The sequence below is a fragment of the Periplaneta americana genome, chromosome 17 (assembly GCF_040183065.1).
Source record: "Periplaneta americana isolate PAMFEO1 chromosome 17, P.americana_PAMFEO1_priV1, whole genome shotgun sequence".
NCBI lineage: Eukaryota > Metazoa > Arthropoda > Insecta > Blattodea > Blattidae > Periplaneta > Periplaneta americana.
Window position 1 is genome coordinate 7,937,189 of NC_091133.1, and position 25,313 is coordinate 7,962,501.

Here is a 25,313-nt window from a genome sequence, read left to right on the forward strand (position 1 = left end):
CTCATGACCTCGGCACATGTGTGAACACGATGATTAACCTGTTGAAATATGATCTCATCATCATCAGGATGTATCATCCGTACAGAGGGAAGCATAACATTTTCCAATAAGACCTTGTATTGTTGGGCATTAAGATTTCCGTCGATCTGCCATAGAACATCCAGACCGTCACTGGACATCCAGCCCCAATATAGAACAGATATACGGCCACTGCGAAAGCAAGTTGCCACATGCGTAGGATCGTATCGGGATCCCCGTGAACGGTAGACATTTGCCTCCCGTAATTGTCAGAGGAAAAAGTAACTTCATCTGAAAATATAACCTTATTCCAATCAAAATTAACATTTTCCTCTGAAAATGCAAGGCAGAATAATCTGTGGTCATTATTATTATTACTATTATTATTATTATTACTACTACTACTACTTATACAAATTATAGTAACTGATCAATATTCCTTATGGAGAGGGAAGAAGATCCAAGAACTGAACATCTGTTTTAATTCAAGGGTAATTAGGAAGAAGTCTACGATATTAGTGAATGTTTTTGTTTAATTGTTCAACTAATCCAAACTCCTGTGCACGTTAATAAATGTATCATTTGTTTCTAGCTAGAGAAAAAATAAAACGAAACAAATATATATACTTACACGAAGGCAGATACGAACCTGGGTTTTCTGCGTGGGAAGCCAGAGTTTTACCACGGAGCTATGACACACACACAGTTCAAACCGTTGTTTGCCGATGTAAGAGTATGTTCTTGTATCTCGCTGGTTTCGTCCTTACTACTCTGACTTTAGTCTTGTGTATCAGGCGCACAGCCGAACGGAACTTAGACAAATTTACACTTCAAGAGTACGGTCATTTTTTTTTGTCTAAGAGTGTACATAAACCTCTTCTTCTGTATGTTTATTTTTTCTACTAGTATTTACTTTTCAACTCTACACTGTCCTAAGATGTGCATTCTGTTCGGAATTTGGTAGTGTTAATTTGAAGATGTTAGATTCAAGCATAGATTCACAAATAGCTCTCATTTTATTGATAAGAACTAGCACTTCGTATACAGAATCCTGAACTGGTACTTACATCATATAAAACTATACCTTATCCTTGAGAGTACAATAGTTCATTTCAAAAGCCTTTTTCTTGGTGACTGGGTTATCAGTGGAACAATGAGCATGGAGAATTCACTGGTCAGGTCGCTTCTTCCTTGCTGTCATCGATAGTATCATGAGGTTCAGTGATAACAGCTGAATGTGATACACTATATGCGGTGCAATCCTAAGGTCTACATAGACTGAATGCTTGTCTTTCTTAACTGATTTGTATAGTCTATTATGAAAATTCGATTAGCAAATAATTGTTCTCATTATTCTATTCTGCATTGAGTGATTATTATTCGTTTATCTGTACAAAATCCTCTCGTGCTGTCAGCAAATTACTTCAAAATAAATACACCTGTGATCGCGTTTTAGGTCATATATGCCTACTAGAGTTCATAAGTTTGTTAATGAATTTGGGGCAGCGGGAACAGTGTAAGATGATGTGCAAAGAAGACGTCATACAGTAATCACAGAAGAAATGTAAGATACCCATGTCACACCTGTGGAGTAACAGTTAGCGCTTCTAGCCTCGAAACCAGGTGGCCCGGGTTCCATTCCTAGTCAGGGCAAGTTATCTGGTTGAGGTTTTCTCCGGGGTTTTCCCTCAACCCAATACGAGCAAATGCTGGGTAACTTTCGATGCTGGACCCCGGACTCATTTCACTGGCATTATCACCTTCATCTCATTCAGACGCTATATAGCCTAAGATGTTGATAAAACATCGTAAAATAACTTACTAAAAAAAAAAAACCTACTAAGATAACGCTTAGGAAAATTTCTCTTAAATTATCTTCTGCATATTTGTCAACTAATGGGATTATACTATATTTCCGAAAAAGTGTATAATAAGTTAGTTGAGTTAAACTGCTGTAGCTTGACTGTAATGGAAGAACTTCAACCACGTGATAATGTATTTATGAATGCATGTACATTTTGTAGTGATAGCTGTGAGCAGTATGGAATGAAGATAAATGTCAACAAGACGAAGACTATGATCATAAGAAGAAAAGTAAAGAAAGTAAGCATTATTACAGAAAAATTCGAATCAAATCCAGAATCTCTTAGCTATGTGTGCTGAGCGCTCTTTCGTCTGAACTATGCCGTGACCCGATTCAGTGCGCCGGCCAAACTCCCCTCCTTTTGTCTCATCAGTGGTCTCCTATCTGCATTTCATACATGTAAGTCATGTAAGCAGGAGTGCATATTTAAATGATGATACAAAATGAGGGGAGTTCGGCCGGCACCGTGAATTGGGTCTCGGCATAGCTCAAATGGAAAAAGTGCTCAGTGCGCAAAGCTGAGAGATCCTGGGTTCGATTCGCAGTGCCGGATCGAATTTTTCTTCAGTAATACGTATCTACAGGTATGACTACTTTTAGTCAATGATTGTTCAATGAAGACGGCGAGGTCTGCATATATGAATATTAAAGGAGATAAACTTGTGAATTCTAAATGAGACAGTAGAGCAAGTGCACAGCTTCAAATACTTGGGGTGTACTATAAGCAGTAACATGAGCTGCTGCCAGGATGTCAGAAGGAGAATAGCAATGGCAAAGAAAGCATTTAATAGAAAAAGATGCATCTTCTGCGTACCTCTAGAGAAGAACTAGTGAAGTGCTTTGTGTGTAGTGTAGCATTGTATGGAGCAGAAACCTGAACATGAAATGAAGAGAGGCGACTAGAGGCATTTGAAATGTAGATATGGATAAGGATTGAGCATGGAGATTGAACAGACAGAATGAGAAATGAAGCTGTGGTGGAAAGAGAGGGTGAAGAAAGAACAATGCTGAAGCTGATCAGGAAGAGGAAAATGAATTAGTTGGGTCACTGATTGAGGAGAAATTTGCTTCTGTAGGTTATATTGGAAGGAATTGTGAACGGGAGAAGAGTTCAGTGCAGAAGAAGATACCAGATGATGGACGACATTAGGATATATCGATCATATGCAGAGACTAAGAGAAAGGCAGAAAATAAAGACTGGAGAATGCTGGGTTTTGAGTGAAATACCTGCCCTTGGACAGAACACCATGAATGAATGTACACTTTGTGAATGGATTTTCGCTTAAAATGCATGAGTCCACACCTGTGGAGTAACGGTCAGCGCGTCTGGCTGCGAAACCAGGTGGCTTGGGTTCGAATCCCGGTTGGGGAAAGTTACCTGGTTGAGGTTTTTCCGGGGTTTTCCTTTAACCCAATATGAGCAAATGCTAGGTAACTATCGGTGCTGGACCCCGGACTCATTTCACCAGCATTATCACCTTCATATCATACAGACGCTAAATAACCTGAGATATTGATACAGCGTCGTAAAATAATAAAAAAATTAAAATGCATGATGGAGAAATTGATTCAAATCTAATTTTGTTTTCGATCGAAGATTCCTTTCACTTACAAGGATATGTTAACAAAGGCGACGAATGGAGTTCCGAAATAGGAAATCTACTACATGAGGAACTTCTTTATGATGAGAAAATAGGAGTGTGGCTTGTAGTTAGCAGGGACGAAATAATGAACACGTATTTTGATTTTAGGAAAAAATTATGTGATGTAGAGGATGTGAAGAAATAAGCCGACAAACTTTCTGGAATGACCTTCAATTAAAAAGAATTATAAAGGAAAAGGTTTCAACTTTCTAAGTGAAATAGTACTGTCGACGTCATATAAACACTTTTTGTGATTAGGCATTGTATTAGTGTACATGCTTATTTGAAATTTCTTAGTTGTTTTGCATCGAACTGTTGAACTTCTGGAATCTGAGATCAGCTCTCAATTGGCTGCCTATCACTCTGATTCGGTTGGATTTGCATAATTCAAAATATATTTTTTTGCTTGGTTATTTGAAGAGTGAAACTGGGAAAATGTTATATATACCATTGAGGATAATTAGAGGACAAAAATACGTTGTGCAGCTGAACAAGGCACTTGAAACTCTTTGACATTTTAGTTAATCTTTATGCTACTTCTAACATTACTAGTGCAATGCTCCTTTGTTTGCATCAGTATCATGGCACATAGAACTTGAATCACGAGAAAACAATTTTCAGAAAAACTTTGCCTTTTTCACCATTCATTTAACGACGCTGTATCAACTACTAACTTACTTAGCGTCGATGAAATTGGTGAAAACGAGATGGTATTTGGCGAGATGAGTCTGAGGATTAGCCATAGATTACATAAAATTCGCCTTAAGGTTGGGGGAAAACCTCTGTAAAATTCAATTAGGTAATCAGCCCAAGCAAGAATCGAACCCACGGTCGAATTGACAGGCAATTGTGAGCCGATTGTACTATGCCAGTGGTTAATTTTATGATTAAAAATTGGAAATCACTTCAGCATAAAGAAAAAAACCGTTGGAAATGTATTTTCTACAATAACGCATATCCTTTCTTTTTTCTCGGCCTTCGAGAGATTGTCTGACTTTCATTATTGGGACTGACATTCAACATAATCACAGAATGAAAACTACAAAATTATTTAAAATCGAACTGTGTGATTTTCATTGGCATATTTCTTCATTCTGTGGCTACTACCACAATAAGGTATCTGTCTATTTTTGAGACATTTTACTGTCAAACCTCAAAGTCTGTCAAAACTAGTTTAAACAAGTGCTGCTGGTTCAAATCAGTTTTATCTCGTTAGAACTAGTTCTAACTAGCAAATCATTTTGCAGCGGTGTTTTGCTCATTTAAATGTCATTGAGCTTATTTTTGCATTTTTCCACCAGAACTATGCAACAGCATGTACAGTCAGCTTTTCTTGCAGATATTCACGACGTCTTACACGATACAGTTGCCGGTAACACCATATGGCTTGCTTGACCCCACCCTCTAGCCTCTGTGATTACTAACTTTGGGAAAGTTTAAAATAATAAATTTGTCAGAAGTCCACACACTTTACGCAAAGTGAGAAATAACATTCATCAACATATTAATATTGAATCAATTTGTCAAAGAGATCTAATTTCGATGATGCACGATTTTATTGTCAGAAATGTGTGGATAATGAAAGTTGGCAGCTCAAGTGTTGCTGTGCATGCCATGAGTGATGTGTGTGTGTGTTTATGGGTTTTATCGAAGATGACATTCACCACATTTCGAGGTACAATCCGAAAACTTAACTTTGTTACTGTCCAAATGATTAACCTTTGCATACAATCATTTGATTTTATGGATTCAAACCATAAGGGGAAAAAATATAGTTTCTTCAAGCCACACTCCTTACAGTGAGTACTGTAAGTGAGGATTATAGTATTTTAATCCGTATTTGACTACTTTCTGTATTCCAATACAGTATTCCTATTTTACAAATAAAAATAACAAAACAAGAATGTTATAAAGTATTTAAAAAAATTATAGTTCTCTAGACTTTCATAACAGTACCAAGTACGTAATAATGTGGAAATATTTCTTCTTTGAACTCTATTTAATGTTTTTATATAAGAGTTAGATGAAAAAGACGTCTTGTCCATAATGAATGATTTTCCACAATTCGCAAAAATTTCCTAAATCGTAACAGGAAAAATCTGATTACACTGTATGATGGTATTAAACCCTCATTTTGTGGAAGATCAAAACTAAAAAATATAGGTGTAGATTGAATTTGATTATACGTCTGAATATAATTATTAATATTTGACAATAATTGAACCTGGAGAAAGAAACATTGACCTACAAATCCATTACAGAGAACATTTCAAATTTTTATTGCAGTAACGCTAATGAAATATGCAAAGATTTGAAAAAAAAAGTATTTAAATTCAGTGCAAGACAAGTTTTTCTTGAGATTTTCCATTGAAGATGCATAAATCCAGAGATAAGAATGTATTTGTTCAGAACTTTATGGAAGGTTGATGCAAGTTTTGCATTAAATTTTTATAATGGATTATTCGAGTGATGCATTTAATAACGATTTTCCAGAACTCATAAAACTGTAAATAGGCAAGTTTGATGTAGAAACAAATTCGATATGGTAGTGAACATCGAGTATACGATGCCATGCCTAACACACATTTTTATTTAGATTAGAATTAGACGAGTTTTGCATCTAACAGCCTCATATATATATATATATATATATATATATATATATATATACACACACATACACTCATTTATGTTGACATCATTTCTTTAGTATCTATGATGACGCTGCTGTTATGTGCAACTGCATTTTACTAGAGTAATACTCTATTGTTGCATGTTATAGTCTGTAGAACCACAAACAGCACACCCCTATGTTGCTGTTCACCTTTAATCAAACCTTCCACGGTCCCAAGAGTCCGGCCTTACCGTCAATTCTCTGAATATCCAGTTACAGAGTAATAAGAGACTCTCAGTCGCTATCTGATGAGATAATATAGGTTCAGTGATAATTAAGGAGCGGATTTCTATGTAATTAAATATTATTTTTGCTTGTGCTAAAACACAATTAACAACGTTAAAAATTCCGAACATGAAGTTTCAAGTTTAAAACCCGAATTTTATTTCTCATAAAAACACATATTTTCACAAAATAATTATGTAAATACATATTTTCAGGAAATCTATTATAAACACATAAATCTTGGAGTTTTTTTTACTTAAATAATTTTTTACAAGAACTTTTAAACATTTTAAAACTAAATCAATTATTTTACTCAGAAGTGCGTTATCTTTTTTAAGAATTCTTGGTTCCTTCGTGTTTCTAAGCTGTGTGGTGTATCCGTGATCCATTTTTGTAATAGTATCGCCTCAAGTTCTGAGAACTGCTAGGCAGCATGTCAGTGTTATTATTAGAGAATAAATTAACATAGACAAGGAGGAGAGATCTTGCAACACATAATTATAGGAATGTTTATTGTTGCTGAAGATGATTTCATTCCACACTTTGTTTGTGAAACACAACAGATAAGAACTCGGGTATGAACATTATTTAATTTAAACAAATCTTTTGACTCTCGCTCATGTCCATCAAGTAAGGCAATAAGTTATGTTGTGATTCCCTGTTATCGGGCTTCATCAATCGATATCCTTCAAGATATACTGAAAGATGGTTGTTTAAAAAACGATTTGGCTTTCCTATTAGCAAATCTAAGCTTTTTGTGTGACACCATAAAAGAAACTCGAAACATCCAAAAACCTGTCGTCTGAAACAGGGAGGTGCGTGCCGTGAAAATTAAGCTGTACTCGCTACCAGTTTCAGAAGTACAAGTACTATAGTCCTGTCGCTCTAATTTCCGGCAGCGAATCGCGTTGCAGGTCGGCTACATTTAAACGTGTGCATCTTGTGATTTGCTTATGAAGAAGTTATTCATTTCTTAAGGCTCGATAAATACTTAATATAATCGCCCGCCATTTTGGCTCTTCTGTTGGCGTTCACAGAAAGCACACGAAGACGTTATTTGCCGCTCAATTATTTGCTGAATTACAGTGCGTTTGATTTATTATCATAGGAGCTACGGCATGATAATGTTTAACGGTGTGGCAAATAGATTCCTCGTATGGTAGCTCGGGAACGAAAGAGCAAAAATGGCGAACTATACTACCTACCTAGACTTTATAGAGCCTTCACTTCCTAAGACGTAAGCAAAGAGGCGGAGTCACGCTGGAAATAACAGCTTCGCGACTATAAGGGACAAATTCAAAAATGTATTTGGGAAAAACAGTGGCTATAAAAAAATGTGTAAAGTTGCTCAAGTATTGGAGGATGTGCCTGTAGGTGAAATTGACGGTGTTTGTGTTTGTGACATTCCTCTCTTTAAATATGCACGTCTGACGTCCTGTGATGTGGAAAGATCGTTTTCACAGTCTAAGTCGTTGTTCAGAGATAATCGGCATGCATTTGCGATGGAGAATTTGGAGATGACCTTTGTTGTTCACTGCAATTCTCGGCCAACTACTATCACTCAAGTGTGGTTGGTGAATACCTAGTAACAATTTTTTTCCAAGCTAAGTAAGGTATTTTTGTCATATTTAAAAAAATATATATATTTTTTATTTTTAGCACATAAAAATCCGCTCCTTAGTGATAATTCTACATTTATATGCATGCTTATATAGCCTATTTTGATCTCACCACACAGAGAAGTTCTTAGAATGATAATTATTCATTACAGCATTGTGGATAATGTTGAGAAGACTGAGTCTTCAGAATGCGACGGGATTGGTAGTGATGAAGACATGGTAACACAGATTGGCAGTTACCGACCCCATGGTTCATTTGTTGGTGACATAAGCCATGATTCTATCAAGTGTAATATATGTAACAAGGTTTTTGTAACGCCGGAATCTATGAAACGTCATTCCCATATTCATACATTGGAAAAGTCATTTAAATGTGATGTATGTGGAAAGCGTATTTCTAATTACAGAAATCTCAAAAGACATATTGCGCACCTACATACAAACAGGAGCAAATTTAATTGCGATGTATGTGGAAGGAGTGTTTCGGATGCCGAAATTCTTAAAAGACATATGCGTCTACATACAGACAGCAACAAATTTTATTGCGTTATATGTGAGAAGAATGTTTCGAATGCCGAAAATCTAAAAAAACATATACGCCTACATACAGGCAGGAGCGACTTTAATTCCGATTATGTGGAAAGAGTACTTCGGATGAGAAAAGACTGAAAAAACTATTACAGCAACACAAGCGAATGGCCATTGAAATGTGATGTCTTTGGAAAGTGGAGTGCTAAAGAATCACTCACACGTACACACTGGGAAGAGACCTTTAAAATGCGAACTGTGTGGAAAGTATTTCTCATATTTGGGACATCTAAGGTAACACTCTCGCATACACACTGGCGAAAGACCTTTTATATGCCGTGATGCTGGAAATCTTAGAAGACATTAAACGCCTACCTGCAGTTGAGAGACCATTTAAATGCGGAAAGTTTTTCTCAATCTGAACATCTGAAAAACCATGCATTCCTATACAGCTGAAAGCTTTTTCAAATGTAATTTCTGTGGAAAATATTCCGCGCTTAAGTGTTGCCTCAAACAGCATAAATACATCGACGTTCACGCTAGACATAACATATGAATTGTGTTTGTAAATTAATTCTGTAGTAATACAAAATTGATACACACTTCTATCCCTTTATTCATGCGTGAAAAGTAAATTTTTTCCACAGGAAACTCTGCAGTGTATTCACAGCATCCACAGTATAAGAAGAATCAATAGGGACAATTAGCCCGTTTCATGGGAACAAATTCTGAGTGTGCATATCACGAAACTGGGTCTAATATCTTTAACCTCAACCAGATGGTTCTCCATCTACATCTAATTTAATATTAACTGAAAGCATTTGTTACTCATCTTTTAACAAATTTCAAAGACATGAGGCAAAGGAATGTCAACAAAATCATAATAATAATTACTTCCGTATGTAAACATTATGAAAATATTCACTAATTGACACTAATTTTAAAGTCATTGGTAACGTAATATTGAACCACTAGCTACATAGATCATGACATTCGTTTCGATGAAGTTACGACGTCAACAATGGCTATAATAAAATTTTATTGTCTGGCTAATAACATTATATTAGTGATGGATATTATTTCATACCAGTAACGTTATACTTAGGCCTACATGATTATTCCTTGTATATTGATATTGGTTTCCAAATTGGAATTAACATACACATTAAAATTTCTAACTGTATCGGTTGAATAGAATGTCTCTAAATAAGTGAACGAAAACATAACCTCGGCTACATAATAATTACGTTGGTGTGTAGCTATGGCTAGCTCTTGGATCTAGTTATGAAAGAGTGATTGAAAAGGTACAAAAATTGATAGGAGCAATGACCCTTGCCCGTGTAGTAACATGCCTTAGTTTGAACTCCGTGAATGCATTATTTCCTGGGTTCGAGGCTTGTATAGAGATAAGTAATTAGTATGCGTATGAAGGAGTTAAAAAATGTCAACATTTACATATGTAATGAATCTTGCCCATAGTAATAAGCCATTGCTTCAAATTTGTAAGGGAATTACAGTATTTCCTGAGTTCGACTCTTATAAAGTTATAAGACGTAATTAGGATTTGGTGTAGGACTCTTGTGTCTAGATATGAAGGAGTTAAGAATTTGTATTACTGACTGCAAAAGATTCTTTACGAGAATGGAAGAAGGCAAGAATTTGTTAATTGAAAATTAGCCTATTACAGCAACGGAAAAGTGAAAGAAGTTACCGGGATTTAATTGTTGTCAGTTAAGCATTGCCCACCAAGTGTAGCACTCCATAATGATTTAAGGATTACGTAGTTATGTGATAAAAGTTGCGGTAAGTAATTATTAGGCCCTCTTTGTACACCTAGGTAGTTGTGCCTACAATTAGTAGCCTTCTACATCATATATACAGTGAATACACATTTTCAATTTTAACAGGTTACCCCGAATTCTTGTTTATTTATTAAATGTTTCCCTGGTGTATGTATTTTACAACATATTGTGATCCAAGACGAAATGCAATTGATATGAAGATACAGAATAAAATGGTAAGCACTTCGGTAATAATATATTTTAATTCAATCATGAAGACAGGAATTTTATATGTAATTTGAAAAGAAAAAGTGAATTTGAATAGACCTACCTAATAATTGATTAGACCTACATTATAAGACACAAATATCACTATAGAACAAAGGAGTGCAACATTAATACATAGTTTCATCTGAAAGTTTAATATGTCAATGTGGTCCGAACTGCTTTTCACTAAAATCAGCTGTTAGCTCTGCCGATACTAGCGACATAGTTGGATTCATTGAGAACTAGATCTTAGTGAGCTTGATCTTAGTATCAATAAAATCAAAGGTGCCGATAAGATTTGTCCCTACTGATTCTTCTTATACTGTGCACCATCTTGAATGTTGACCTACGAAGTACAGTGAGTAATAATTTCTTATTTTAATATGTGATGTCACTAAGTCGTCATATTCTGAAATGAGAGCAGGATTTATTGTCATATTTATACCTTATACTGTACATGTATATACCGGTATATCAAGACATTAACATTAGGTACATCAGCGCGTCTGGCTGCGAAACCAGGTGGCCCGGGTTCGAATCCCGGTCGGGGCAAGTTACCTGGTTGAGGTTTTTTCCGGGGTTTTCCCTCAACCCAGTACGAGCAAATGCTGGGTAACTTTCACCAGCATTATCATCTTCATATCATTCAGACACTAAGTAACCTAGAAGTTGGTACAGCGTCGTAAAATAACCCAATAAAAAAAAACATTAGGTACAAATTTTCTTTAAATGTTCGTAGCGAATTTTGTATTAAATTCGATACATTTTCCTGGTACTATTCTTATAAGAAATACGTAGAATTTCTTAAAGAATAATTAGAGCATTCTACCATTAATTATGCATAAGTTTATGTTTTAACTTGTGTTATTTTTTATGTATTGATTATACTGTATTAAACACTGTTTCTGAAATACTTTTCTTTTTTAATTTTATACGAGTTCCTCATACGTCAGTTAATGCATATATTACATAAGACAATTAAGTTGATATAGGTAAGACATGTAATATTTGCCTTTTTTTTTTTAATTATGTTGACGTTGATAAATAATTTTGGTAACAACATTATATAATTCTGCATGTTAGATTATTAATTTGAATAAAAGGTTCTGCATTTATTCACTTCCTTTTCGGGCTTATAAGGATATTTACTTTATCTTTATGCTAGCCCTGTACCTGGTACTTGCTAGAGGTGACTTTTACTAAATATAGTCATATACTTACTTATTTACTTACTTATTGGGTTTTAAGGAACCCGGAGGTTCATTGCCGCTCTCACATAATCACGACATTGGTCTCTATCCTGAGCAAGATTAATCCGGTCTCTACCATCATATCCCACCTCCCTGAAATCCATTTTAATATTATCTTCCCATCTACGTCTCGGCAAAGGGGAGCAAAGGTTTTTTTCCTCCGGCCTCCCATCTAACACTCTATATACATTTCTGGATTCGCCCAAACGTGCTACATGCCATGCCCATCTCAAACATCTGGATTTAATGTTCCTAATTATGTCAGGTGAAGAATACAATGTGTGCAGTTCTTTATTTTTCTTCCGACAACCATGGTATTCGTCTTATTTGCATTTATTTTCGTCCCATACTGCTCACAGCTGTCATTTAGCTCCAGTAGCACAATCTTATCCCTTAGTATAGTTTCCTCTCCTGCTAACAACGACATATCATCAGCAAATCTTATACACTTAATTCTTCTTCCTCCTAATTTAATCCTTCCCATGTTGTGAAAAGAGTTCTTCACCAAATTCTCCAAGTAGATGTTGAATAGGTTAGGTAATAAAGGGCATCCTTGTCGTACTCCTCTCCCTATTTCACTTCCTTCAGACATTTCTTCTCCTATCCTGATTTTGACTCGTTTCGTATAAAGGTTACTGAACAATCTCCTGTCATTCCAAACCACACCTATTGTAATATTTATCATTAATGGGTTAGTCCGGGGCTGGGCGATTCGTGTTAGCTTGAGCGAACTACAGGTATCTGTCTCCTACTCCCGTATTTGCCTCATAGAAAATATTGTCCCCTCCATTGAGGGTTAAACGCACAGTAGTGCTCAGAGAGAGGCTACACGCCCGGACCTGGGAGTGTATTGATGTAAATCATAATTATGATATACAGCATGGCCCATATCCCAACAGATATTTGTTTCCGGACACATGTTTATAGGAACTTTGTTTCTAGTTTCGATCTCTACTACCTCCTATAAAAAAAATGCGACACTTTTTAAGCACCCTGTATGTATGTGTGTGTGTGTGTGTATATATATATATATATATATAACCTGACCATCCCAGAATGAAGTAGCGCCAGACTTTCCGTACCGTATCGCTGTGTACACGGCGAAAGAATCGTATTGCAAGCCATAAGTCATTTGTGCGCTTTTTCCTCATAGCCTCTGCAATCTAGCAGCTCGCTGTGTAGTTTACACGATGCAATAGCGACCTTGCGCTGGAAATTCATTGCAGTGGACAGAAAACTAGCTGCGTGAAGGAGTACCTTAAGAATACTCATTTCTAGCTCGTTGCTGCCAGCTGATGGAAGCTAGCAATTGACGTTAAGATGGCTGACGTTAAAACATTCATTGACAATTGACGCGAAGGTAAGAAAACAATACAAAAATCGACAGAGAATCAAACACGAAACGTACCAATGCTAACATTGTCTGCACAATAAATGTCGCCGAGAGAGCTGTTAAGCACTCGCCAAGTGGGAATGGTAAGTTTGGCAAGTCAACCGTTGTTACCATAGCAACAGGCCTACCATGCTATGTGACATTCAGTTGTTTTTCCGATCGCAATGCTCCTGTCATGTCCCATCTTAAAAAAAAAACAAGTATAATACAGTACTTACTTAGGCCTACTTATGGCTTTTAAGGAACCCTGATGTTCATTACCGCCCTCACAGAAGCTCGCCATCGGTCCCAATTCTGTGCAAGATTAATCCAGTCTCTATCATCATATCCCACCTGCCTCAAATCCATTCTCTGTCTCTAATGCTGTTATTAATAGGCCTACAGGAGGAATAAGTAAAAAATTCAAAGCAGGTATACTATTTATGACATGTAAAATATTTAATAGTTCCACAGCTTGACATCAAAATCAAAAGTCGACCTGGTTGGCAAGTTGGTATAGCGCTGGCCTTCTATGCCCAAGGTTGCGGGTTCGATCCCGGGCCAGGTCGATGGCATTTAAGTGTGCTTAAATGCGACAGGCTCATGTCAGTAGATTTACTGGCATGTAAAGAACTCCTGTGGGAAAAAATTCCGGCACATCCGGTGACGCTGATATAACCTCTGCAGTTGCGAGCTTCGTTAAATAAAACATAACATTTAACATTTCAAAATCAAAATAAAATTTCTTTACTTCAGATGATATTTTGTGTAACATCTTCTTAAAACCCTATAAATCTCAACATCCAAAATTCCGTGTCCTTTCTGTCAGCCGTTTTCCAAATTTTTCTATGTCCTCTATATTTAAACAGGGTTGCCAGATAAAGGAATCGAAACCGTCGTACTAACTTATGAAAATTATCGTACTTCAGCATAAAATTGTCGTACATTTCTCAACTTCCTAATATACTTCTAGTTCACCGCTGTGTAGTAATGGTTAGCACGTCTGACTGTGACCGAGCGGGCTAGAGGTGAAATCCCGGATGAGACGAGTTATCTGTTTGACGTTTTCGGGTTTTCCCTGAACCAATTAAGAGGAAATGCTCGTTAACTTTCGGCACTGGAGTCATTTCGCTGGCATTATCACGTTCATGTCATTACGCAGTTGATAAAGAATCGCAAAATAAATATATCTACCAGTAAATTTCAGTTCCAGTTAAAAATACTACAAATTATAGTTCACATCCACAATGACATTCAGCATTGAAACAAATCACCATCCATTTCTTCATCATCAACACTGTAATCACAGTAAGGCGTGCACGATGACGCTTGGTTAGAATCAACTTTCTTATATTTAAAGTCAGCAGAATTTGATCTTTGGCCGGCGCGGCGGCAATAGGCCTATTTTAGTATTAATAAATGCGGCGACTGAAAATTGTATCAAATTAATTCATCTACAGTCGACTAAAACCCGACACTACTATAATGTCGGCGCGTTTAGCCTTCTTAATGCTACTGCTATATTACTTAACTGCCTATTACACTTTTACTACGTCACACTACTTTTGACCAATAAAACGGTACGAAAGGACGTCTTTCAACCAATCATGGCTGCTTATCGCACAATTTTATCGCGTACCTAGCATTCGTTTAATTTTATCGCGTCCCTAGCATTTGTTTATTTTTATCACTACCCTAGCATTTGTTTCTTTGTTTGCCAACATTTCAAACTGCACTGGTCTGGACGTCAAAAAACAGAAAATTACAAACCACTCCAGTCGATGCACAGCACTTTCAAATATGACTCGCATTGGCATTCAAGAACAAGGCTTAATAAAGATCCAAAGAGTTTGTAATATATAACTAGAGACACCAACGGCGCTAGTTTCGCGTACAAAATTGAACCGCTTTTCGGCCGCCATTAAAGGGAGTTGATGCTTCGCCAGGAGTGCAAGCAGTTCATGCTTATTGAGGAGTACGAATAAATATGAGTACACTTGAAGGGAAATAATAAGAAAATGGTGAAATCCTGCTCCGCAAATAATTGTTCGAACATAGCTACTATTGTAGGATGCCCAGGAAAGCATGCATATCTTAATATTTGGAAAAATGTTCCAAATGCAGTTCCTCCTTTGAATGTGTTGACAGAAAGTCGGAATATTTCTTGGATAAAGTTTTTCCAGAAACACATTAATCAGGTTTATAAGGTTGATTTCAACAAAGTATGTAAGGGTTAGATGCCATCACATTACAGTGAATTATAATAGCAGAGTGCATAAGAAAATCCTCAGACTATATCTGTCTAAAACTGTTTTGTTTCACAATAAATGAATAATTAATCATGTAATTTTCGTTTTGTATAGTATGTACTTCTAGTTTTTGGTTGTATTAAATGCAAAGAAATTAGTGAAAATATAGCTGATGGCCTAGCTAGGCCTACTATTACCACTACTGCTAGGCCTACTATTACCACTGCTCCTAGGCCTACTATTACCACTACTAATTATTGTATTAAAAAGTCTGTACTGACCTCCTACACAATGAATACGTTGTTTTGTGATAAAATTTATTCTCATTATATTTTAAATCAGTTTCCAGAATTTTTATGATCTCATATTTCACCACTAAATATTTTCTAAGCCCCATATACCTTCCTCTTCCTTTGCATGAAAGGACTGAAATATGGATCATTTTTAATATTACAGTAAATATGTCCTTAAAACAATACTAGTAATGCTGAAAATTAATGTTGACATTGCCATTATTCAATATTTCACATACTTATCCCGAGCGTATATGGTAATTTAATTTATTTTTTTTTTTTAGAATATCGTCAAAGATGAATCATTATAATACTTTAATAAATATAGCGCTCCTCTGTCATTCATGTTTATTTCATCACAACTCATCCTTTGTAAGAGATGTTTGAAACAGTGTTTATCACCAGGCCACATCAATGTATTGTGCTACTGTTTTCGAATTTCGCGCCGCAAACACTCCTTTTAATGGCGGATGCTAGCCGATTCAATTTGTGACATTTTTCTTGCCTGCCACTCACGGGTATGTGTCTCTTAGTAAGTATTACAAACTCTTTGTAAAGATCACAGGTCATATGAAATCCTGAATAAGTTGAGGGATACACCATGTACATCAACGAGTTCACTTCTTTTACGCACACGTCCAATATAACATCAACTGAACTACCAACCACTAAAACATTCAAATATGAAAATTATACTTTAAATAATTGTTTCTTTTAAAATTTTTCATGTTTATTTTTTATTTCATCATCGTCAATTAAAACGTTTCTTGTTTATTTCATCATCCATAATTAAAACTTTTCTAACACTTGTTTTTATTATTTAGGTTGTGTTTGTTATAGCTTCTGCTATATGATATTATGGATAGTCACGTATCAGAGATTGTTAAATACTAAGATTTATTGAAAATCATCTGTCAAGTGACGTTGATTACTGGGATCCGGATGATTGAAGTGGAATGCAAATGTTTTAATAAAAATGAAACTGAATCTAGAAATCCTTCTTGACTAAACCGTCCACAGAGTTCAATGAAGATTGCATAGTTGGCACAACTGATAACAAGAAAACATAATTATAAAACACTACTGCCATCTAGCGTAATGTTGAGATGGTACAATAATACATTTGAAGACAGTTGTATTTTCGTAAGCCAATTAATATTTTATTGTAGTGGAGTACTTTGTTACTTCTAATCTTTATATACTTTATAATAATCGTGTAGTCAATTAAATCCCACTCGAATTTTGATTTTCTCTAGATAAATCAAAACCTCTAGTGAGATTACTGTTGATAGAAAATTTCATCTATCGAACAAACAAGGAAGTTAATAAAATTAAATTCGTATTATTTTGATATAACTGCACCGTCTACATGAAATCTAGAGCTCAAGATGACAAATTATGACTTGCATGACAAGCATAGTTACCAGATCGATTTTCAAAGCATCCTCCTTAAAAGCATGTTTCTTTCATATTAGTCCAGGACTTATTAATGAAGAAAACTTGTCTAAAAGGGGCGAATTAACCATCAATTTTATTTTAATTATAGAGCAACATTATAAGTTCCCAATTATTCTTTCCCTTCAGTGAAATAGTCGTACAAAATTGCGTACGACATAGTGTGTGGTCGTACCTCTTACAATTAGTAAAAATAGTCGTATGCGTACGACTATAGTCGTACGTAGGCAACCCTGTATTTAAATCACAATATCATAGATAGTCACAGAGTAAGCCGTGACCGATGGTGTTATGTGACGTGCATTTTCTTTCGTAAGCAGTTATTGAATACTGAAATGCACAGGTATGTGCATGGAATAACTATTTTGTGTGATCTGTGATCGTGGCTAATTTTATAGAATAGAGGTCAGCGTGGGAGATAGACCTGGTTCTTCTTTTGCAGCTTTCAATATTCGTAAGTAGTTATCCAACTATTAATAATGGGTTAGGATTGCGCACGCTGAGCATAGATACGGCTGTCCTGTGTGAAACGCCTGCTACACTCGAGATATCCAAATATTATCCACGCCCCTTATAGAGTAGCCAAATACAGTTAAGGAAGCATTCCTTTCCCCAAATTTAATGTACCTTTCTTATAGTGACTATTTTGTCAGGCTTCATTCTCCTATGTAACAAATACTAGAATCCAGAAAGCCGTGTGCGCAACTACGCGTAACCCAGTTGTTACCACCGTAACAGTGATTTTATTTACTTGGTTATTTAACGACGCTATTAACTACGAGGTTATTTAGCATCGATGCGATTGGTGATAGCGAGATGAGGCCGATGATTGGCCATAGATTACCTGACATTTGCCTTACGGTTGGGGAAAACAACGGAAAAACCCAACAAGGTAATCAGCTCAAGCGGGAATCGAACCCGTGCCCGAGCGCAACTCCGGAAAATATCGTAACAGTGGTAGATTTTATTGTATTCGTTTCTCTATAATTCAGGCAGTCTTCTTCTATTACGCTAATACCAGAATATAACTAGTGAATCATTACTAATGAACGTTCAAACCATTCTTAAACTCTTTTTGAAGTGGGGACCACTTTTTTAAATCAGAACAATTCCGCGGACCACCCTACTTTTGTTCCCTTCGAAAGCAAATTTATCATATTTGTAATATATTTTTAATATCAATATAGGCTACTTATATTTTAAAATAGAATTAATTAATTGAATTAAATTAATTTTATATTAGTAATAACTAATTAAGCTTATGTTAATAGAAGAAAATTCATTTTTGTTTCTTTAATAATTCAAGGCTATTAGAGTTTGGATAATCTTTAACTTATTAACTAAAAAAAAAATGTTGGTACCCACATTAATGAGATGGATAATCCTGCCGATTCTTGCACAGTTGTTCTATGTTTTGACGTATGCTGGTAAGCATAAGTCAGAGGTTGTCACATACATCGAGTCGATTTCGGTAGCTACTATGTTTTTATTAGAGTTTGTTATGAAAACCCTTTCTCACACAGACACGTAGAAACAAACTGAATTATAATCTCTAAAGCACCATTGTACAGTTCACTGTATTCTCTTTTCACTTGTGATGAGGTCCAGAAATTAACCATACCTTCTGCTTGGAATTTCATTTTAAGTCCGGTCTCATTCGAGAGTTCAATTAACTGTTCTCTTTCACTCAATGAAAGTAATCACGAACCCATAAAAATTCGTCATATTTCCTTGGAAAATATGTTTCAAATTGTGACCTCAGAGTTGTATTATTGGTGTACGACGTACAGTACGTGACCATTTCCATGTGCAGACTGGGTGTCGGCAAAACTATTAAGAAAGTCATAGATACATGAAAAGATTCGGTTCTCTGTTGTGAATTTGGTGGTCCCTGGCTGGGTTACAGGGGCGGCGCCAGATGCGCAGGGAAAAGATGGCGAGAAACACCACATTCATAGTGCTTTAAATCCCTCTTTTGTTGTTGAGAGTAGAGTGGGAAGTCAGTAGACGAATAGGGTAATAAATTTCATAAAATGTCAGTACTGAGAGAAAAAGCGAGAGGCGATTGCCATGTGTCATTTCCAAACTCTGAGATTTTCAGCTATTGAATGATACGCAATTCATTTGAATTTTATTTTTTCTGCCCTTTTTGAAGGACCACAAGGTTAGACCTCGAGGACCACAGGTGGTCCGCGGGCCATAGTTTGAGAAACACTGGGTTAGGCTATTGTTATTTATTCTTATAACATTAAGTGCCATTGTATAAGTTATTTTATTGTTCCACGAAAAGTTGGATATTCATAAAGTGTCCATATTGAATTACAAGATTTCTGATTTATAGTGCGACTGCAGCTGAATCAAACGTGTTGTATTCATTATATAGAGTAGTCTGTGTGAAAACCTTAAATCCAGTTAAATCTATCTTCCATCTTTGAAAAGAGACAGAAAATTGGACATGGTTGAATTGTGGTTATTAAACATTGAAAATATAAAGGAAAAAAGACTTGTGTAAGCGAGCGGCCAATTATAATAAGGTTATAAATTGCAGTACATATTGTGCGAATAAATGGATTTTAGCATAGATATTTAATTTAGGCATCAAGAATTGTAATGTCATCGTTATAGAAAAGGTTTATGTACTTTTAAGTAGGTACATTGTGTTGTCTGTACAGATTAATAAACGTAGCTGAGTTTTCACCAAAATTTCTGTGTAACATTATTACTAGTTACTGACAAGTTTAGAAATTTTTAAAATGAAATCTACTATATCAAACAGAATAAAGTTTCTCTGCACAGTTCAGTTTCTGTCAATCACTGCCAATTGCGCATCCTTTTCTTTCAGTTGTGATGGATGTGATCAAGATGGAACCTGACGCTGATCCATTGGCCTTACAATCACATAATAACACATTTGAAATAGGAGAGAGTAATACTTTATCAGAGGTAAACTGAAGAGACTTACTATATATTTTGTTTCTTTAGTTGTTTAAAAGTGCAAGAAAAACATACATTTCACATTTTATATTCAGTAGACTAAATTAGGATCCCTGCCGTATTTGTGCAGTATAAGGCGTCATGGTTTGCACTGGCGATATGAAATGCATGTGATCGGAGTCTCCACGTGGGAAGGAATTTTTTTTACATCCATTTCGACTTCGGTACCCTATGGGAACCAATGAGTTAGAAGAGAGATTGTACCGTTGCTTACGAGATTATATACAAGCTGGCGCATAGCACGATCGAGAGTAGGTCTCTGAGCGTCTTGACAATTTCTGCCGCTAGGTTCGCCTCGCAGTCCTATTAAATGATGAATAGTTCCATTACTTAGCATTTTTAGTAGGTTTTTTACGACGCTTTATCAACAGCTTAGGTTATTTAGCGTCTGAATGAGATGAAGGTGATAATGCCGGTGAAATGAGTCCAGGGTCCAGCACCGAAAGTTACCCAGCATTTGCTCATATTGAGTTGAGGGAAAACTCCGGAAAAAAACCTCAACCAGGGAATTGCCCCGACCGCGGAATCGAACCCGGGCCACCTGGTTTCGCGACTTAGCATTGTGTATCGTGAAAATTCTTTGATTAATTTTCCTTTACTGATCGAGTACGAAGGTTATAAACATGACAAGCATATTACAGTCTTATTTGAGATTTATTGATGACTTGTTAAATATTAGTATGCAGATTTTCAGCGTCATTTAATGCAATTTACAATTTTGTTTCCCGAAAGTCTGAATTTGTTCAGTTAAAAATTTTACTTCTAGACTACATTGTTCATCTGGTTCATTTACTTTGGCAAGTTGATTGTTTTGAGTTTCGTGTTTTCCCTTCAGATTTCGTTCCCTCTAATTTGTTATAACTGCTGAAAGTAAACTAGCGGTGTCTTCTACTTTCAGACTTTATTATTATTATTATTATTATTATTATTATTATTATTATTATTATCAACATCACATTATCATCATCACTATCATCATAATCATCAAACTACTATAGTTCTTAGTTTGTCTTGCAATCAGTAGCGTTTTTTGGAGGGGAAGAGTAGTCTTTACCATCATCATTTATAGTGGCGAAATATTCCACGACAATGGTTAATGCTGAATATTGACACATATGCGATTTGCATTATTTAGGATACAACATACGCAGCAATGTGATTTTAATGTTGAGCATGCCAAGTTTGGTATTCCCCTCATCCACCAAGCCAAATCAAATATTATTACGACATTACGAGTAATAAATAATAATTACTACAATTATTCATTATGATAAAGTACAATTATCACTGCATGGTGTAGCGAAGATTTTACTTTATGTTTTCATTAAATTGACATGTCACGAGTGACGACAGAAAACAGCTCAGGGGAGCGAGATTCAGACATTACTAAAAATGAAATAGGGATCGGGAAGAGCAGATGCGCATGTGCCTATGGGCGGCAAAATTCTAAAAAAAATCATCCCTGAGATATTTGTTTATGTTTTGGAAAATGGTGAAATTCGAAAGCCATTTCTAATCACATATATGAGGCACTCAGAAGCAAAGTGATACAAGTGACATTTAAAAAAAAATTGAGATAAGTGTATATTCTAAATCTTAAACATCAATTCTGTTCAGAGAAAATTTAATATAAGTGCAGTTCCAGTCAGTGCTGCTCCATATTGGCCTTACTCTTGTATTACATTGCATACAGAGTTTTGACTGAGAGGCAAACTAATACAAGTGCGTTGTTTACATATTGTTGTTGCGTTTCTTCTTTTTATGACTAATTTATTTGTCATATTGGAGAGGGGTAACATATTACATATTCGTGGAAGGCCTGCACACATTGAGCTGGACCAGTTATACAATAAGTATAACTTTTGCTAAGTGGAGCAACTTGCAATAGCTAAAGAAATTCATTCCACCCATACACTACTCTTTACTTGATGACCTGAAGCATGAAGGATGGGCCTGTAATAAGGACTGCAGGACGTGGAAGAGTGTGTGGAAGAGAGAGTTCAAGGAATACTGCGGTAGGAGTCCTACAGATGCACTTCATGACAGACACAGATGTTGCAGCAGAGAGATGTGACTTCTTCAGATGAGGCTAGTGACGTAATGAACAGCGACTAAGGCTGAATTTCATTGAAAATTAAACATTTTCTTAGCCCTATTCTTTCGGAGTACTAAAAACGACATCAACTGTTGCCCTAGAAATTGAATGTAGGCTTAATATTCAACCTATCAGACACTATGTATTAAAAAAAAGACTAAAAATACATTTAAAATTGCGAGCCTCATCCAGATATCAGATATTCTTCAAACTGTCACATATCCTGTGTAATTTCTACGAAATAAAGAAAGAAGAAATACCAATATATATGACAGACACACTCATTGTGAAAACTTCAGTTGTGAAATTCCTCCATGGAAATGGGTAATTCCAGAACATAGCATACAAATTCCAGGAAATCATTCCAAAAATGATCCTCCATACATTCTTAAGTTAGATGCCATGGAACTACTCTGCAGCACATATAAGGATCATATTCAAATTTATACAGATGGATCTCTAAACCCTGAAGATGGGACATCAGGAGCAGGGTATTATATTCCAAAATATCAAGAAAGTTACTTCATACCATGTTCATCCTCCTCAGTCTTAACACTGAATTGCTAGCTATTGATGCTGCTCTTCAGTGTGTTACTCAGATTTCTAAAAAATCTATTTGCATACTTACCGACTACAAGGAAGCTAAATTTAATATAATTAAATATGTACCAAACCTATATGCACATAGAATTATTCCAATTCAGAAACAACTAAGTAAACTGAAAAAGCTCCAAAAGGAAATAACATTTCAATGGATACCTAGTCATTGTGGTGTACCTGGAAACGAGAAAGTCAATAACGTTGTGAAATAGGCAACATATTTGCAACCAAGACCTCTTCAACTGATATCTCTATCCAATGCCTTTGCTTCAGTAAAGTCTCATTTTATAAACTTATAGATCAACAATTGGTTCTCTTCTGAAAAAGGAAAAATTTTATAGTCAGTTCAAAAGAAACCAAATGACCTGGAAATGTACAAAAAAAAATTGCCCAGACATGTTCAAACATTTTTAACAAGAGCCAGAACAGGTCACATTGTCACTCAATTGTACCTACACTGATTTCACATTTCTGATAATCCTACTTGTCTGTGGTGTAATAATCATGATGAAGATCTGGAACACATTCTTCTATACTGTCCATCCATAAACCACAAAAGAAGTAAATTAAAATCATTAATATCAATTGCAGAAGACACAGCTCTGCAGTATATATTGACTACTCTAGCTACTAGCAACAGGCATCTATAATGAACACCGTTCAAAATACCCTTCACTCTTCATGAAAAACAAAAACTGAATAAACTATAGGGGACTTTATGTTGTCAGAAAAGAGCTGGATACGTTACGAAGACTGACTGAGTGATTCTTTCGTTTATACAAACACATTTTGTGTTATAATATGATAATCAGAAAACTCAAATGCTGTTAAGACAGAAATGTTTGAATGTTGTAAGCAATGCTCTTCTTCTTGTTTTAAATAATATAAAATACTGAAAACTGTTGCACTTATACACTTCTCCACAAAAATATTTTCGTGGAAAAATAATACAAGTGACTTTAGGACCCTATTTTACCTAAAATGTTTTAGAATATATAATTTCTATTTAGAATTTAAAAATATAGGTACCAACATACACAACTGTAAATTTACTGCAACATAGTCCTGTAACAGATTTTTTAATTTACTTTTCAACTTCAAAGTAATTTATCTCAAATCTTACTAAATGTCACTTGTATCACTTTGCTTCTGAGTGCCTCATATTACAGACTAACTTCCTAATTAATTTAATTCTAATTCCTAATTAAAAAAAACTGTTTACAAACACTAAAATATCATAGCATTTGTTTTTACAATCCACTACAAGTTAATCAGCAGGCCTATTAGATACGTATTTCACCACTGCAAGGTGTGCAAGAAAACTCGCACAATTTTACTAATCATGTATTGCGACTGCTGTTTTCAGTAGTAAAAATCATAACACTTTAACGTCAATATATTTTCAAAAAAGAAAGGAATAAGTTAGGCCCGATTTCAAATGATTAAATTGTGAAATGAGGGAAATGGAAGATAATACAATACATTAATTCATTGGAATAATAATAATAATAATAATAATAATAATAGTAATAGTAGTAGTAATGATGATAATAATAATAATAATAATAATAATAATAACAATAATAATAATAATAATAATAATAATAATAATAATAATAATAATAATAATAATAATAATAATAAATACGTGAAAAAGGTAGACTACAGTGTTCATGTAAAATATATTAAGTTTCTTTCATTATTTCTGAAAAGGTACGATGTATCAAGAGGTCTAGAATAGTCGTCTTGCAGTGTATGAATTGAACAACAGGAAGGTAATACCTTCGTTTATAATATGTAATATCTTTTAATATCAAGAATGACAGCCATTCATTTTAATATTATTGAGACTTAGAAGTTTTGAAATTACGTCTATTGACCATAAATTATTGTACGAAGCTTTTAATAAGCAACGGTGAGTCCTTTAAATGTCCCAAATGTTAATGTCATTTAAGTGTTCTGCTGTGAATATCTAGGACCGAACAGTGCTCCGAGCAGCAAAATTGGCATTATGAGGGAACCACTTTAGACCCGTATTTCAAGCGCTATGCACCAGCTTGTATAATCTCGTATACAACGGACTGTACATTGGCCAAGTTGCCTTGTACATCGCTCTTAGCAGTGCTGCCGCGAAATACGGCAGAAATAGGAAGAGATAGGATAAAGTTCACCTTTCTATTGAATAGAATTCAGAGTCTCGGCCACTGACCGGCCAGACAAAGCCAATGTAACTAGAATACGTAGTCCATGCAGTCATAATGCTATCGGTCGTCAATATTGTGATTCGTTATCTCTTCTGTTTTTATATATTTGTCGTGAATATTATTTATTTTATCAACTGAGTATATAACATAGTTTATCCGTTAATTGATGTTTTACCGATAA

The 25,313-nt window shown here is 35.4% G+C and overlaps 2 protein-coding genes across 6 annotated transcripts in view; both read left to right on the forward strand.

Moving 5' to 3' along the window:
- The window catches only part of LOC138693163 (zinc finger and BTB domain-containing protein 14-like), a 32,158-nt gene extending 20,627 nt beyond the window's left edge, over positions 1-11,531 (forward strand). For all 3 annotated transcript variants that reach the window (XM_069816867.1, XM_069816866.1, XM_069816865.1), the window contains exon 5: positions 8,197-11,531. In XM_069816867.1, the coding sequence (XP_069672968.1) occupies positions 8,197-8,713 (517 nt within the window). In that variant the 3' untranslated portion in view covers positions 8,714-11,531. The remainder of the gene's footprint in view (positions 1-8,196) is intronic.
- A 5,988-nt stretch (positions 11,532-17,519) lies between these two features.
- LOC138693189 (zinc finger protein 235-like) overlaps positions 17,520-25,313 on the forward strand; it is a 34,647-nt gene continuing 26,853 nt past the window's right edge. For 2 of the 3 annotated variants that reach the window (XM_069816927.1, XM_069816925.1), the window contains exons 1-2: positions 17,520-17,693; positions 20,082-20,182. In XM_069816927.1, the coding sequence (XP_069673028.1) occupies positions 20,087-20,182 (96 nt within the window). In that variant the 5' untranslated portion in view covers positions 17,520-17,693; positions 20,082-20,086. The remainder of the gene's footprint in view (positions 17,694-20,081; positions 20,183-25,313) is intronic. The other variant, XM_069816926.1, reaches the window with a different exon arrangement.